The 17,815-nt window shown below is 44.1% G+C and overlaps 1 protein-coding gene across 1 annotated transcript in view; it reads right to left on the bottom strand.

The window, feature by feature from the left end:
• Window positions 1-1,442: 1,442 nt before the first annotated feature.
• LOC149284213 (netrin receptor DCC-like) overlaps window positions 1,443-17,815 on the bottom strand; it is a 197,343-nt gene continuing 180,970 nt past the window's right edge. The window contains exons 28-29 of the mRNA XM_089496999.1: window positions 3,517-3,659; window positions 1,443-1,532 (exon numbers count right to left, since the gene is read on the bottom strand). Coding sequence (XP_089353125.1) covers window positions 1,443-1,532; window positions 3,517-3,659 — 233 coding nt within the window. The remainder of the gene's footprint in view (window positions 1,533-3,516; window positions 3,660-17,815) is intronic.

The raw sequence follows: 17,815 nt of genomic DNA, 5'->3' as shown, positions 1-17,815 counted from the left end.
CATCACAATTCGTTAACATTAAATTATATTAAAACCTCTTCTTGTATCATTAGTAGAACTGGGGGGAACTTGGGTGTCAGTATGGGAAGAATTTCAGAGCTGAGCTGAACCTCCCATTCTAACTTTTGGAGGGCTATTCACTAACGGGAGAGTTGTTGTTTCAGCAACTTGGCTTCACTATAGCTTCTGAAGGCCCATCAAAGGTGACCTTCTGCTGCTGGAAGAGCTTGGCTAGCCCAATCAAATGATCCTCCCAGATGAAATTATGCATTATGTAGGGCCAGATCTGCCCCTCTTGCAGTAGAAGCTTGACAGGGTTGGCCCTTCATAATAAATAATGTAATGAGGGAGGTGCATCTTCTACTTTCCTGCCAACCCTCTCTTTAGTGAATAAACCCCTTTGGGTCATCACTCCAAGAATGCACACGAGGGAGATCCTTTCTCTGCAAGCGTACGTCTCTGAAAGTGACGATAGGGTCCGTCTCATACATGCCTCCACTGTCTGTCTCTCTCTGTCTTCTTATGCGTTTTCCCCTGACTGTCCTTGTTAAGGGAAGAAATGTCTATAGCCTGAGTTAAGCCTTTAAGAACGTTTGACTATTTAACAGTCGTGCCGGTAATTACTGTATGGCAAAAAAACCCAAAAAACGCAGTGTGATAAATTGTATCTGTTCCCTGTTCCTTAAGTCAGATAGCAGATCCAAGTTCACTTTCTTCTGTCTGATATCAGCCATGAATCTTAACTACTAAAAAAATGCATTCAAAGAACGATGTGTCGATATTTGTGCTGTTGGGAAGAATTAACTGAATTTTTGATGTCCCAGCTGTGAAAAATAAATAATGTGAATTCTGCAAATGTTTTTTTGTTGTTGTTTAAATTGGCAAACTCACATTGGTAATATAAACCCTTTGAGTGCAGGAGGGGCGAGCTCTTAATGCCTCGCCCTACTAGCTTTACAGGGCACTGGATGGTTCACCAAGCTGGCAACCAAAAGGCAACCAAAGACACACATATGGAATAATACTCGGTTTTTCAACCCAAATATTCAGTGTCACAAAGCACACGCTGACTGTGGAATAGTGATGAGGCGCAAGCGTCCGAGAGGCTTTTGGATCTTGTAGAAAACGAGGTGAGTCCACGAGCCCCCCCCCCAAAAAATCGATACTGTCGTTTCTATGAGGAACCAGGTCAGAAGTAATGAATTATTCTCCGAGGTAAGACGAATCTTCCTTGTGTAGAGTAAATGGTAACAGAGGTTCTTTGAAAGAATGTTGATCCATGAGCGGGATTTTAAAACACTGGTAATGCTGCAAATATTCCTGGGTATTCAATTCACTATTTTTCTTTTTTTTGTGTCACCAGAACAACCCACAATCCATCGCGCTGCAATAAACTGCAGGGCACTCTGGCATCTAAGGAGTTAATTTCCTCTTCAATGCAATTAGAAGGCAGAGCCTGTGATGGCATTAAGTTGCTTCATCAAACCCTCCAAGCTTGCCATCTGTTCACTTAAATCATCTTGCTCGTATACCTAAAAAAAAACAACAAAAAATAGACAAAAATTGGAATTTGTAGGTTGAAACATGTTTATTTTCCAGAAATCATTGAATAACTTTGATGGTTTATTTAAGGGGGTCCAGGACACCTTGCAGACCCCCGTGTCCCCTGCCGATCTTTTTTTGAGCAGAGTAAATGGCACTTAATAGCTATTATAGAGGTCTAATATCCCCCCGAATATAGATGGCAGGGATGGACTAGGGGCCAGGGGCCCCTAAATCTTGAGGGGGGGAGGATAGAGTGGCAGCATATCGGGGGGGGGACAGAGTGGCAGCATATCTCGGGGGGGTACAGAGTGGCAGCATATCGGGGGGGGACAGAGTGGCAGCATATCGGGGGGGGACAGAGTGGCAGCATATCGGGGGGGGGACAGAGTGGTAGCATATCGGGGGGGACAGAGTGGCAGCATATCGGGGGGGAAAGAGTGGCAGCATATCGGGGGGACAGAGTAGCAGCATATCTCGGGGGGGTACAGAGTGGCAGCATATTGGGGGGGACAGAGTGGCAGCATATTGGGGGGTACAGAGTGGCAGCATATCTCGGGGGACAGAGTGGCAGCATATCTCGGGGGGGACAGAGTGGCAGCATATCGGGGGGGACAGAGTGGCAGCATATCGGGGGGGGACAGAGTGGCAGCATATCGGGGGGGACAGAGTGGCAGCATATCGGGGGGGACAGAGTGGCAGCATATTGGGGGGGACAGAGTGGCAGCATATCTCAGGGGGGACAGAGTGGCAGCATATCTCGGGGGGGACAGAGTGGCAGCATATCGGGGGGGACAGAGTGGCAGCATATCGGGGGGGACAGAGTGGCAGCATATCGGGGGGGACAGAGTGGCAGCATATCGGGGGGGACAGAGTGGCAGCATATCGGGGGGGACAGAGTGGCAGCATATCGGGGGGGGACAGAGTGGCAGCATATCGCAGGGGGACAGAGTGGCAGCATATCGCAGGGGGACAGAGTGGCAGCATATCGGGGGGGGCAGAGTGGCAGCATATCGGGGGGGACAGAGTGGCAGCATATCGGGGGGTACAGAGTGGCAGCATATCGGGGGGGACAGAGTGGCAGCATATCGCAGGGGGACAGAGTGGCAGCATATCGGGGGGGCAGAGTGGCAACATATCGGGGGGGACAGAGTGGCAGCATATCGGGGGGGACAGAGTGGCAGCATATCGGGGGGGACAGAGTGGCAGCATATCGGGGGGGACAGAGTGGCAGCATATCGGGGGGGACAGAGTGGCAGCATATCGGGGGGGACAGAGTGGCAGCATATCGCAGGGGGACAGAGTGGCAGCATATCGCAGGGGGACAGAGTGGCAGCATATCGGGGGGGGGCAGAGTGGCAGCATATCGGGGGGGACAGAGTGGCAGCATATCGGGGGGTACAGAGTGGCAGCATATCGGGGGGGACAGAGTGGCAGCATATCGCAGGGGGACAGAGTGGCAGCATATCGGGGGGGCAGAGTGGCAACATATCGGGGGGGACAGAGTGGCAGCATATCGGGGGGGCAGATTGGCAGCATATCGCAGGGGGACAGAGTGGCAGCATATCGGGGGGGCAGAGTGGCAGCATATCGGGGGGGACAGAGTGGCAGCATATGTATTACAAAACTTTTTCTTTAAAAAAGCACCAAACATTTTAGGGTGTGGCCTATATCCGAGCCAATGCGGTAATTTTCTAATTTCCATACTGAGCTAAAAGTGTTAACGTAAACCTCAGAAAATGACTGAGCCCTGTCAAAGCAACAGAAACCACAGCCTGATGTTGGACTACGAGTCCCATCATCCTTGTCATTCAGTTTAGCGTGACAGAACTAACCCTATTTTAGTCGATAATGCTCCGTATTACTAAATAAATTAAATAAGTGGATATATGGAAGTTTGGTGTGACTCCGCGTTAAGACATGCGGGTCGGGCTATTAAAACACTTACTGCTTGACATTTCTACGGAAACTTACACTGGCCGGGTCATCTGTATGTTTGTGACCCTCTTCTGAAACATCTGGAGCTGTTGGAACTGAGACTGGGAGTAGCGGAGATCTTGCTTTTCCTGCCAGTCCGAGCGACGCCGTCTTTACTTGCGGCTTTGGAAGGCTGGACCCTGCGAAAGACACATTATGGGTTAATTATCACAATTCTTGCATTATTCAAAGACTTAAACCTTAATCAGTCCATTGTACAGCGCCTCGGAATACGATGGCGCTATATAAAACAATAATAATAATACTTGGTTTTGTTTTAGATTCAGGAGCCATATGCCTATCCCAAGCATGTTTAAACACCCTTCACTGTATTAACTACCGCAGTAGCGTACCTAGCGGGGGGCGGGGGGGGGAGGTCCGCACCGGGTGCCGCTTATCAGGGGGGTGCCGGTGACAGTAATGTCCGCCGCTGGAGGAGAAGGCTCGCAAGGGAGCGGTATCCCCTTGAACCGGCTTAAAATCACTCAAGGGAGCCGGAGGTCTGTTAAAGACCTCCGATACCGCTCCCTCGCGATCCACGCGGCAACAGCTGCTGTGCGCCGGGGTTTGTTGTCAGATCCCGGCGCACAACACTGAAGCCGCGCCCACTGCCGTCCGTGCCCTCTGACCCGGAAGAAGACAGAAGAAGAGGAGCGAAGAAGACAGAAGAAGAGGAAGAAAAGGAGCTTACTGCTGTAAGAAGAAATGAGGAAAGGTAGGAAATCATTCAGTGAGAGTGACAGTGAGAGTGGATTGGTATGTGTGGAATCTGTGGATTGGTATGTGTGGAATCTGTGGATTGGTATGTGTGTGGATTGGTAAATGTGGATTGGTAAATGTGGATTGGTAAATGTGTGAGAGTGATGGGTGTTATGCTGTACCATTTTCAATGTCTTTTTCATTATATAATAATGCTCTAAAGTACATCATAACTCCCATCACTCTATACTGTTCCATACAGTGGCAGAGCTGGGAGACAGAGGCCTTGCACCCCCACCGCAGGACTCCTGAAAGGTAAGTGAACTTCAAAGGGGGGAGAGGGTAGATAGGGAGAAGGGAGTGAGACGGGGGGATAGGGGGTAGATAGGGAGAAGGGAGTGAGAAGGGGTAGATAGGGCAGAAGGGGGTGAGAATGGGTAGATAGGGAGAAAGGAGGGTAGCAAGAATATTGAAATAAAGAGTCAGAATGAGAGAGCGAAAATGAATGGATTAATGTGTGGATGAATTGTTTGAATGAGTGAGAGAATTAATGAATTTGTGAGAATGCATCAATGAATATGTAAATAATTTGTGTGAAAGAATAAATGATTGTGTGAATGAATTGTGTGAATGAAAGTGAATTAGTGAGTGACTGTAAAAGTGTTTGTGTTAATCATAGGTGTATAGTTGATTTGTCAAAAAGGCAAAGATGGTAAAAACAGGGTGTTTATGGGACAAAAATGGCACAGGTAGCGTGTTTATGGGACAAAGATGGCACAGGTAGCGTGTTCATGGGACAAAGATGGCATACACTCGGCTGTTTGGGAACAATGCTGACTCATGCTGGGCTGTTTGGGGGCAAAGCTGGCACGTCCTATGTGTGTGTAATTTGGGTGCTGGTCAGGTTCTATGTGGGCAATGTGGACGCTGTTTTTTTTGGAGGGTTATTAAAGAAAGCACTATTATATGTTCAGTAAATGTTATTTAAACGTTTTTTTTTACTTATAAGTTATAAATTTATTTTTTCAGATTTCTTGTTGTTTACAGTTGACATACAGTTTACAAATTGGTGCAATAAATATTCTTAACATAATTTTGTAGATGTCTTTACATTTGGTGTGGGGGGGTGCCACTTACAGGATCCGCCCCGGGTGCCAAATACTCTAGGTATGCCCCTGAACTACCGCTTCTGCTGGGAGGCTGACTGTTTCTCTTATCCATTGCTTGAGTACCAAAAAGTATTAACATTTGAAACTAATGTATCAGTCATGTATCAAGAATGCAACACACTGTGTATTAAATAATGTGGATTTGTAAAAAAAAAAAAAAATGTTTTTAATTAAATTATCAAATTTTCTTTAGAATTTGCATTAGGGTTGGATTGTTGGTTTAATTGTGTCTCTAATTAAATCCTATCCCTAACAGAAACCGTACTTGTATATACAATAAATATACTGTATAAAAGAGCCCTATATACAGTGTATATATATATATATATAAAACAATAAATAAGTTATATATATATATAATATATATATATAAATAAATATATATATAAAATATATATAAATAAATAAATATATATATAAATATATATTATATATCCTCATTGTAAGAATAATGTGGAATCCGAGTAGAATCTAATGAAAATAACAATTTAATTATTAATAATTGAATCATTTAATTATAAATAATCATTAATCTGTATTCATCAGACTCTCTCAGTCCTATTACCCGCATTCTAGCCTCAACATGTTTCTATCCTCCTAAGAAATAATACTCAAAAATACTTCGATTATTAACTCCGTTCGCCTGGCAAAAAGTGGAATGTCATCATTTGAAAGAGCCCGAAAGTAAGGGAATTAATTCGGCTTGGGTTTGCAGATTCTGTGCCAAAGAACGTTTCCTTGTCATCCCAACTAATTACGAGGAGCGCGATGGCAGCCAGCGGGAGGGGGACCGGGAATGAGCACATAATGAGATTGTGTCGCCGTTTGATCCGAAGACGGTAGGCTGCCAATATATAACATCCGATTGTTGAAGGAACGTACGGGACTGCCAGCCATCTGAATAACAAACACGCCGCGCGGGCGATATAATAGTTACAACAGATTTAAGACAAAATAAATAGGAAAGAAGAAACAGCTGAGCCTTAGCGTTCGCTCGTTGGCAGGTTTTTCCTGCGAAGATTTAATAAGGAGAAGTAAGATCCAGGCTTTCAGAAGCGATGTCCTTACAGACTGCGTACAAGCAGCTACGCTATTAAGTCACAGCGCGATACAAATATTCTACGTTACCACGTGAACGGGGCAAACATCCTTCCTTCTTTCGAATCAGATGATGGTATATAATCCAAATGGGATCATTTAAACCCAAACATGGATCAGACCCATCCGGTCCATTTTTCCCCGACCTTGATCGGTTCTTGGTCTCGATTCTTTATGCCCATCCCGAGTAAATGCATACCCTCCAAGTGTCCTCATTTTTATTGGGCAGTCCTGGTTATCAAATCTCCCACTTGTGGTTATAATGGGCGGGTTGGGAAGATCCTCTGATCTCGCTGATGGATCCAGGCAGCAGCAAAAGCGGCGGAGGTCTGTGCCGTCGGAAGGCAAACCTGCGTTGCGGCTCTCATGCAGGTCACCAGGGCCGGCCCGACAATGGAGCCGAGTGGGGCAACCGCTCCAGGCAGCACTTTTGAAGCCTTTTTTTTTTTTTTTTTTTAAAGCGAAAGAGAGAGAAAGGGGCGCCGAGTGGTTTTCGCTTACCAAGCTGTCAGTACCCGCTCGGCGCCCCTCTCTCCTCTGCGGCGAGTCTTCCTGTTCGGTCTCGGTGCCGGCTTGTAATGCTGAGTGCCGGAAGATTTCCGGCGCTCAGCATTACAAGCCGGCACCGAGACCGAACAGGGAGACTCGCCGCAGGACTGCTGAAAGGTAAGTACAAGGGGGTGGCAGGGACGGAGGGAGAGGAAGGGTAGATAATGGGGGGGGGGCGGCAGGGACGGAGGGAGAGGAAGGGTAGATAAGGGGGGGGGCGGCATTTTGCCTTGGGCCGGCCCTGCAGATCACCATGCGCCATGCGATGCTCTGCAGCTGCACAGTGAAGTAGCTCTTCGGGTAAGGCGTGCAGGTGCAGTCCCTCTCACCCCACAACTATTCTGCCTCAGACCCCATTTCTAGCCCGACATATAGTTAGGTGTCCTGGTGTTGGGGGAGGGGGTATAGAAACGTGCCTCAGCACTGGTCTGTCTTCACATTTTAGACATTTTTTATATCCTAGTGAAAGTTCGCTATTTTGGCAGAATACTAAGTATATTGCAGGTATTCGTATCGGGGACATGTTCCTTTTTTGCATTGTTCTACCACGCGTTATATTACGGAACATTTGTAGAAATATTTCTAAAAATTAAAAATCTCGAAATTTTTGTTTTTACTTAGTACGTTTAAAAGGTTTTGTGGTTTCTCATGGGAAGTATCCCAGGCGCTCGCGTCGGTCCGTGCATTGGGTGCCCCATACAGTGATCGGTTCTCTTCCAGAACATCCTGCAAATGAACTTATTATCAGCGCACCGTCTTCCCTACGCTGCAATATAGGCGATAATTGTACCACCTTTTTAATTTAGGTTTCTGTGAGCGACACTCATTTTGATCTGCATTAAACTGACTTATAACATCCCACAGACTTTCTGTTATACAAAAGGCTCTTTGCTTTTCGGGAGAAAGATGTGTTGTCTGTCTGAATACTTCTGGTGGCACGGACATTGGGGGCCCAAAAGACTGTACCTACTAAAGAGGGATAGTTGGGATGTACACTACTGTTCAAAAGTTTGGGGTCACTCAGCTGTTTTCATTAAAACAAGGGAGTGATAAAGAGCCATTGGAACACAGGAGTGATGGGAGTGATAAAGGGCCACTGGAACACAGGAGTGATGGGAGTGATAAAGGGCCATTGGAACACAGGAGTGATGGGAGTGATAAAGGGCTATTGGAACACAGGAGTGATGGGAGTGATAAAGGGCCATTGGAACACAGGAGTGATGGGAGTGATAAAGGGCCATTGGAACACAGGAGTGATAGGAGTGATAAAGGGCCATTGGTGTTTCATGTAAAGAAATCAAGACACAGTAAGCTGTTGGTTTGAGGAATCATGTTGAACTGCATAACTGCATCCAGGTCAGAGGTTGGAACAGGAAACAGGAAGTACAAGGCAATGCAATATTACCATAAACAGACAGTCACAGTATTTGCATAATAACTCCATAACATCTCCCCTTTTTTGCATTCAATACAGAATTTGCAAGCAATTAACCAAAAACAGATCCTGAACAGTCTAAAACATAACATACTGTGTTACAGGTAGATACACTACAGATTGAGTCTATCTGGTGGTCTTGAAACTCGACCACTACGCAGGGCCACAGGGATTTTGCCTGGGGGAAGCTGTTCAGCTCCAAAAGGCGTTGATAAGGGGCTGCCATTGTTCCTGGCTGGTGTGTTTGGCACAGAAGAACATACTGGTACATGCGGCTGCATTATGTCATCCTCGTATCCTTCTGATATGACAGCAGTATTGTCTCTGCCTTGCTTACGTGGTCCAGTAGGACTAGGGGCATTGAGCGCCTCGGTAGGGTCCCGTGCAGGATGTTCATAGGTTTGTTCGGTGAGTTGTTCAGCCACTCGCAGGTCAATTCGATTGCGGCGGTAGAGACTGCCTTCCACATCCACAAGATATGAGCGAGGAGCAACCCTCTGAACACAGGTACCCAGTCTCCAGCGACCAGTCCTGTCACCAGGGAGTGGCTTCATACGGATTGGCTCTCCAACACTTAATTCAGGTAAGTCTTTGGCAGAGACATCATATGTCAGTTTGGAGAGCTGTTTCCTCCGTCGCAGTTTCTCCAGTACACCTGTTACCACACAAGGTTCAAGTAATTTGTTGGCAACTGGCAGTGAAGTCTTCAGTCTCCTCGACATCAAGCGCTGTGCAGGACTACTGTCCATGCCTTCGGTTGGGGTGTTCCTCCAATGTAGAATGGCTTTCCATGGGTCATTTCCATCATACTTGGCCTTCTTGCAAAGATTCTTTACTATCTTTACAGCTGATTCCGCTTTGCCGTTAGCTTGCGGGTGCCGTGGGGAAGAGGTAAGATGCTCAAACCCCCAATCTGTAGAGAACCGTCTAAATTGCTCACATGCAAATTGAGGTCCATTATCCGAGATTACCCTGTCCGGCTGTCCATGACGTGCAAACTGTGCTTTACAACGCTTGATCGTAGTTTCAGCAGACAGATCGGGAAGGAGCTCAATCTCCCAAAAGTCAGAATAGTGATCAACAATTACTAGAAGATCTTGCCCTGCATAATTCAATAAATCCATGCTTACAATTTGCCAAGGCCGGGTGGGCAGCACATGCGACATCATGGGTTCTTTCTGTTGTGCCTGTGCATATTCATTGCATGCTGAACAACGACTAACAAAGTCTCTAATCTCATTCTGCATGTTGGGCCAGTATAAGGTATCTCGTGCCTGCCTATAGCATGCTTCTCCACCAATGTGACTGGCATGTATACGTGTCAGCATCTCCGATCTTAATGATCTTGGAATGATGACCCTTGACCCTTTGTACAGTACGCCATCCTGAATGCCGATTTCATCTCGGAAAGTCCAGTATTCTCTCACAATTAATGGCACCTCTGCTTTCGAATCTGGCAAACCATAAACCATGGGAGGAGGTTTAATTGCACCTCCCCCAACACATTAATCTGGTTTTGGTAGCAGTATAAACTGCTTTGTGTGCCCACTATGTAGGAGGTGAGAGTAGGATCTCACCCTATTGAGAGTGTGCCTTGACGTGGCGGGTGAGCTTAATTATGCTTTGGCCAATTCATATAACCAAAACCTCTCATTTATATTATGTTTATATATTTGTTGCCAACTTTATTAGGGTGAGAAGCGCAGACAGTATTTTGTTTTTTGTATACATTGTACAGCCAACACACTGTATTTGCAGCATGCTCACACTGTTTGGTAGGCCTTATATTATACATTTGTATTATTTGAGCCTGAGACTAGCTTAGCGCACCGACATTTTTTCTTTTCCCTGTTTGCACATATTTGAGGTTGTTGGCTCCTCATCAGTCTGGTTGCAGCTTGCTGTCCAGGGGTTAAATGGGAGGAGGTTTAATTGCACCTCCCCCAACACATTAATCTGGTTTTGGTAGCAGTATAAACTGCTTTGTGTGCCCACTATGTAGGAGGTGAGAGTAGGATCTCACCCTATTGAGAGTGTGCCTTGACGTGGCGGGTGAGCTTAATTATGCTTTGGCCAATTCATATAACCAAAACCTCTCATTTATATTATGTTTATATATTTGTTGCCAACTTTATTAGGGTGAGAAGCGCAGACAGTATTTTGTTTTTTGCAACCATAAAGAACAACAGACTTAAGTGCTTGCAAGCTCTCGTCGATTTCTGTGTGCTGTCTTATCTGAAGCAATCGTTGGTCTGTGACATTTAAATAGTCTGAATGATTAATCTGCGACAGGTCATCCAGGTGCAGCTGAACATTGCAAACTGTGTGTTGTGCACACTCAGGTGTACCACCCGCTGCTGTAGCTCTGCTAAGAGTGTCACTAATGTACATTTCAGGTCCAGGTTTATAGACAACATTTAGGCAATAGTTTTGTAATGTGAGCAACATGCTCTGTAAGCGCTTGGGTGCACACAAAAGTGGTTTCTTAAAGATTGATATCAGAGGCTTATGGTCAGTTTCTGCTGTGATCTTGTCACGACCATAGAGGTAGTGATGAAAGCGCTGGCAGGCAAACACAATACTCAGACATTCCTTTTCGATCTGTGCGTAGTTTTGCTCAGTAAGGGTCAGTGCCCTTGAAGCAAAAGCGATAGGCTGGTCAGCTTGCAATAGGCAACACCCAAGTCCACTTTTGCTTGCGTCACTTTGAATAGTTACAGGTTTTGTAACGTCATAGTACTTCAGGACAGGCGTATCCGTGACCAAACGTTTGATCTCCTGCACCGCATTATCATGCTTAGGAAGCCAATGCCAAACTGCATCCTTGTCCAGAAGCCTTCTCAACGGCTCGCAAACCTCTGAGAGATGCGGCAGGAATTTTGCTAGGTAGGTAACAAACCCTATGAAGCGCTGCAGGGATTTCACATTCGCCGGCTGAGGCATATGCAGTATGGCTCTGATTTTGTCCGGGTCAGCCTTCAAACCCTCCAAGGATAGTATGTGTCCATGGAAGCGGACCTCTTTGACCTTGAACTGCAGTTTTTTCACGCCAAGTTTTAGTTTCACCTGTCTACAACGATTCATCAGGTCAAGCAGTTTGCCATCATGATCTTGCTCTGCTTCCTCATCTGTATCCCCACAACCAACCACAAGGATGTCATCAGCTATTGGTTCAATACCACTGAGTCCAGCCAATAGTTCATGTTGTTTTCGTTGATACACCTCTGGTGCAACGGATACTCCAAAAGGCAATTTGAGCCATCTTTTCCTGCCCCAGGGAGTCCAGAAGGTTGTCATGTAGCTACTTGCATCATCCAATTTACATTGTAAAAATGCATCCCGGGCATCAACAAGTGTGAACAGACGTGCCTTAGGCAGCTTGTACAAAACATCCTCAAGAGTTGGCATGATGTAGTGGGATCGCCTCAGTGCCAGATTCAAGAATTTGGGATCGATACATATTCTTAGCTTATCAGGCTTCTTTACAATCACCATGTTACTTATCCAATCAGTCGGTTCAGTCACCGGTGCAATATGTCCATCAGCTTCATACTGGTCGAGTTGTGCCTTAACTGCCTGCTTAATGGCTACTGGCACATTGCGTGGTGCACATTGGACTGGAGGGACACTCACGTCAAGGTCAAAATGAACTTCCCCTGGTACAGATTCTACAGGTCCAGTAAAAACATCACTAAATTCCTGTAATAGAAGTTGTTTTGTCAAGGGCCCTTTGAATTGATTGTCCATCACGTTGAGCTCTGCAGGGATGGAGAAATGTATCAGCCCTAGACGCTCACAGGTTGAGCCGGATAACAGTGGCTTTTGGCAGGCTTCCACAATTTCAAACTCTAGATTGTGCCTTAGTCCACGTATGACACATTCAGTCTTGAAGAGTCCCAAAGATTTCATAAGGTCACCTGAGTATAACTTTAGTCTGGTGTCACTTGGCAGTAGACGTGCTTCTGGTGCTAACTTCATTTTGTCTCTCAAGCACATCACATCACATGTTGCTCCTGAATCAAGCTGGCAGGATTGGGGCTTATTATTCAAATTTAAAGTGACAAACCATTTCTTTCCTCTGGTTTGCACAGCGCCGATCAATGCACTGCTGTATATCATTTCAGCGGTGTGTGGTTCTTCCTCATATGCAGATGCATTCTCCATGGTGTGTAACTTTCCTATTGATGGCTGTCTTTTACTTGACAAACATACTTTAGCAAAATGATTTGTTCTGCCACAAGACCTACAAGACGTCCCATAAGCTGGACACTGCTCTTTAATTCTTTGATGCAGAGTCCCACAATATTTACACGCTGTAGGGTCGGCAGCATTTGTGCTAAACAGGCGGCGTTGTTGCTGCGGTTTGCTTATGTGGTGTCGCTGCATTGCAATATTTATGCTGTCGGTCTGCTGTCTGTCCTGGTCCATAACTTTCATACGCCTGTCAGTGAGCTCCGCTGTACGGCACGTTTCAATGGCTGTGTTTAAAGTTAAGTCACGTTCTCTTAGGAGACGCCTGCGTGTGCTCTCACTAGCTATACCGAGAACAATTTTGTCCCTTATTAATTCATCCCTTAGTGTACCATATTCACAAGTTGCTGCCTTTTCTCTCAAGCGTGTTACAAAGTTATCAAGAGATTCTCCCTCTTCTTGTTTGCAGCATCCAAACACATATCTTTCATATATGACATTTTTAGCAGGTTTGAAATAAACTTCCAGTGCATCTAAAATTGCTGTAACATTCTCTTGCTGCCCTACTGTGAGGTTCAGATTGTGCTTATACACATGCCTACATTCACTGCCCATGATTCTCCTCAGAGTTGCTGCTTGCACTGCTGCAGATTTCTCATTCAACCCTGTAGCCAGGGAATAATCTTCAAATTCAGCTCTGAAAGTATCCCAATTGCTGCTCCAATCCCCACTGATTCTCATGCCCTCAGGGGGAGGTATGCAATTCATGGCTGCCATGTTTAAGCCTCTGAGCTCTTAAATGTCAGAAAATCCACAAAGCACAGTCTTAGGTTATAATTCACAAACCTGTGCAGTATCCCAAAGCTGCTGTGCTCCAAACAAGAGGCTCAGTTCTGAATCTAGCCACTTCTGACACCATGTTTCATGTAAAGAAATCAAGACACAGTAAGCTGTTGGTTTGAGGAATCATGTTGAACTGCATAACTGCATCCAGGTCAGAGGTTGGAACAGGAAACAGGAAGTACAAGGCAATGCAATATTACCATAAACAGACAGTCACAGTATTTGCATAATAACTCCATAACAATTGGAACACAGGAGTGATGGGAGTGATAAAGGGCCACTGGAACACAGGAGTGATGGGAGTGATAAAGGGCCACTGGAACACAGGAGTGATGGGAGTGATAAAGGGCCATTGGAACACAGGAGTGATGGGAGTGATAAAGGGCCATTGGGACAGAGGAGTGATGGGAGTGATAAAGGCCCTCTGTACGCCTATGAAGATATTCCATTAAAAATTTCCAGCTAAAATAGTCATTTCTAACATCTGCGCTGGATTTCTGATCCATTTCATGTTATTTTAATGGACAAAATCTGCTTTTCTTTTAAAAACAGGGACATTGCTCAAAGTTTTGAACGGTAGTGTATGTCAAAAGGGGGGCAAATATATAGGTTTGTAAGCCGATATATACATAGAAGTAGCTTAAAAAAAAACAAAAAAAAAACATCCAAAAACCAAGACAACAAAATGATAAAGTAGATTTAAAAAGTATAATTTAAGCAGATAATATAGATATATAGATAGGTTGGGTGAGTGTTTAGTGAATAGTTTGTAACAATGTATCAGCAGACTTTATTCTAAGCGGACCCTGCGTTCTCCGCACCTGTTTCTGCCCCGAGCTTGTAGTCGGGAGACATTGATAAACGGTTTCCTCGCTGTCTTGTCTATAAAACCTTCCCGGTTTCTCGTAATAAGTTTATCCCCCATTGTTTCATTAACAAAACATTCTCAGCAGTTTTCAGACATATTCTGCATCCTAAGCACCTTTAGACAATAAGAGGTATTTTTGGAAGTTTTTGTCTTTGTTTTTCTGGCTGGTTTTATTAATCTTGCTCGTGTTAACAAACGACTGCGGCTGCATAATTAGGATTTCTTTTTTCTTTCGGTGACCGTGTATCTGTACCAGCAAAAGCCAAAGACCCACCACGTAGCATTCGAAAACGACATAAAACATTCTAAATATTTACATTTATCCCCGAAAATGATTGGCAAATTTGGTAAAAATGATAACTTCATTGACTAACTGAAACAGATTGCAAGCTTTTGAGACTATCTAGTTCTCTTTCCATACTATTGAGGTCTGTTTTTTTTTTTTGTTAAATATGCCTGAAGAGCCCGAGATCGTCTTAAAAGCTTGCAATCTATTATACTTCAGTTATCTAACAAAAGCGTCATCTTTGCCAAATTTGCTCTTTTTCCCCTATGGCTAACAATATATAGCTATATACTTTTATCATCAATTATGAATCAGCGCTTGGGCCGACACAGTGCTTTATTATTTAATCGAATTCTGTGATAGATTATTAAAGTTAATTTTTATTGATAATATTTTATTTTATCCATTGTGAAAACATCGGGAAAATGTGTAAATTGCTTATTCTAACCCAGATTGACTCAAACGAACAAAGCAGAATGAATACCCCCTAAAACCCCAATTAATACACTCATTACTCATATGATCATGCCACCATACCTCCCAGGTGTCCCGGTTTTCGCAGGACAGTCCTGATTTACAGGTAAAATCAATGTACAAAAATACAACGTATACAGCGCATTCTCTAGAATACCGCTAGCGTTCTAGATTTATTCCTTCTTGTCGATCAAATACATAACTGGGGCTTAAATCTCGCATCCCAGTTGAAATTCCCATAAAGGCTAATTAGTCTTAATAAATACGAGAGTTTAAATATCCAAATTCAGCCTAATAGTTAGCAACCACCCGGTAACGTTGATGATAACTCTGACTTTTTAATATTGATATTGCAAATTGATTTTCGGAGAATTAATATCTTGAACGCACGAAGGTTGACATTTGCTGAAGCTTCAGTATAATCCGTACAGAAATATATAATCGGCGGCCTCCAAAAATCATCTCATTTACGCACCGAGAACATAATATCAAGACGGGCCAACGATTTGCTGTAAAATCTCTCCCTTTCTTTAATTTAATTGAAAACAGGTTTAAAAATTCTACATTTGGTATTTCGCGGCGTTGGCGCTCACACAAAACCCTTCTGCATTCCAGACATTCAATATTCGGAATAACTTCCCGATAAAAGCTTCAGACGATGATAAAAAGAACAGATAATACATCAGAGTCGGTGTACGATCTGGGTGTAAAAATACAATCTTTTGATAATGGGAATGACGCTTCTGTAAGTGTTTCAAACACACCTTGGTACTTTCTTTTATGAAGCCCACGTAACAGTGGGTTAGAAACATAGAATTAGCCAGAAGATCGGCCCCATTCGGCCCTATCTAGTCAGTAAGGACTCCAACCTTAATTAGTCGTTGGTCTCGTCTTAGATTTAGGAGCCGTATACCTCTCAAAGTCATATTTAAATCCCCCCCCACACACACACACACACTGTATTAGCCTCTACCACTTCTGCTGGGAGACTGTTCTGTGTATCTATCACCTTCGCCCACCCTTTTGTCCATATTTGTATGTATCCACCTCGAAACGTTGGTGACGTCTCTGTTTGGTGTTCGGTGAAACGCAGCAAAAGGCAATGAGGGCATAACCGTCAGTGAAGCAGGCCTTGGCAGCGGTGTGATCTGGCCTGGGGATCATTAACGAATTTATTGACTTCATTTTTTTCTAGTTTATTTACAGATTTCAGTTATTATTAGACTCATTGACAATAATCGTTGCCGCATTCACTGCTATCCGAAAGCCGGAGGTCGTTAGGGGAAGAAAAGCAATTAATGGGAGGCTTTTATTCTTCTGGTTCCCATGGAATAAAAAAACAAACAAACAAAAAAAAACATAAAAATGTAGTTTAAAAGTTTGATCTGTATTTTCAATAAAGTATTCATTTAAATGGCTCGAGTGTAGCAATCCATCTGATCGATTCCGATTAAAGGAAAGTAAGCTTCTGGCGTCTCCCCCCGTCAATAAAAAAACAAACAGCGAGGATGGAATATAGAAACACGACGGGTACCGCAGCTTCGATAAAGAAAAAAAAGCTCAGCTTTCTCTTAAACATAGAAGCGGGCTCAGCGAAAGGCACGTTGCTGACAATCTCTGCCGATTATTAGGGATTCGTACCGCAGGCCGATCATCACAGACTAAAAGCCACGCATTGATTGCTTCATCTGAATGTCAGCCTCGAAACGCAGTTATCGGAGTTGGCGGTGGTTCAGACTCTCATTTCATTCATCGTTTCAATCATTCCGGTATCGGTACATGGAAGGATTCAGATACGAATTAGAGAGCGGCGTAATGTAACATTCGGCACCAAAAAATCAGGACTGTCTTGCGAAAGCTGGGACGCTTGGGCGGTACTGTATTGATCATACGCGCAATCATTGTTTTTATTGAGGCTGTAGGGGGTATTCGGTGTGATTTAGTAGTTACAGCCTCAGCTGGTTAATCAAAAAAAGTTTTTTGGGTTTTTTTCTTTTTTTCCCGAAATGGGACTTAATGCGATGTTTTAAAGAATCCTCTAATTAGCGATCCTCAGGCAAGCGATAATCTAATTAATTACACTGGAGTCAAAATAACCCGGATTTATAAACATAGATCCTCGCACAACATTTTAAGTCGTTTTGGACATTTTCCCAGGAAAAAAGAAGAGCTTGAGTATTTGCCGGCAGATCGGCCCCTTTTGGCCCCCCGTCTAGCCGCCCGTTTCTCCTGCTGTAAAGACTCAAACCTTAATCAGTCGTTGGTCTCGTCAGGAGCCGTATGCCTTTCGCATGCATGTTTAAATCCCCTCGCTGTATTACCCTATACCACCTCTGATGGGAGGCTGCTTATCTCAGTAAAGTTAAACTTCCTTAAGTTCCTTACATTAAAAAAAATATGGGGCCAACAGTTTTTGAGGGTTTTTAAAAGCACCTCACTATTATTTAATAACATTTTGCTTGTAGATTTTTTTTCACAATTTTTAAAAAAATGCGCATAAATCTTTTTAACTAGAAATTAAAAGAGCGACAAACGTGAAGCCAGTATTTTATTGTTATTTTTAGCATTTATGCTTTAGATTTTTTACATTTTTTTTTTTAAACGACAATGTGCTGTCCCGTTCTCTGTTTTTCTCCATTTAGTTTAAGACTGTCATTTTGCTAAAAAAATGCCCTAAAAATAAC

This window comes from Sceloporus occidentalis, unplaced genomic scaffold, assembly GCF_023333645.1.
Source record: "Sceloporus occidentalis isolate IW3139 unplaced genomic scaffold, rSceOcc1.0.p SCAF_97, whole genome shotgun sequence".
Classification (NCBI taxonomy): domain Eukaryota; kingdom Metazoa; phylum Chordata; class Lepidosauria; order Squamata; family Phrynosomatidae; genus Sceloporus; species Sceloporus occidentalis.
This window is presented reverse-complemented; position numbering and strand designations above follow the sequence as displayed.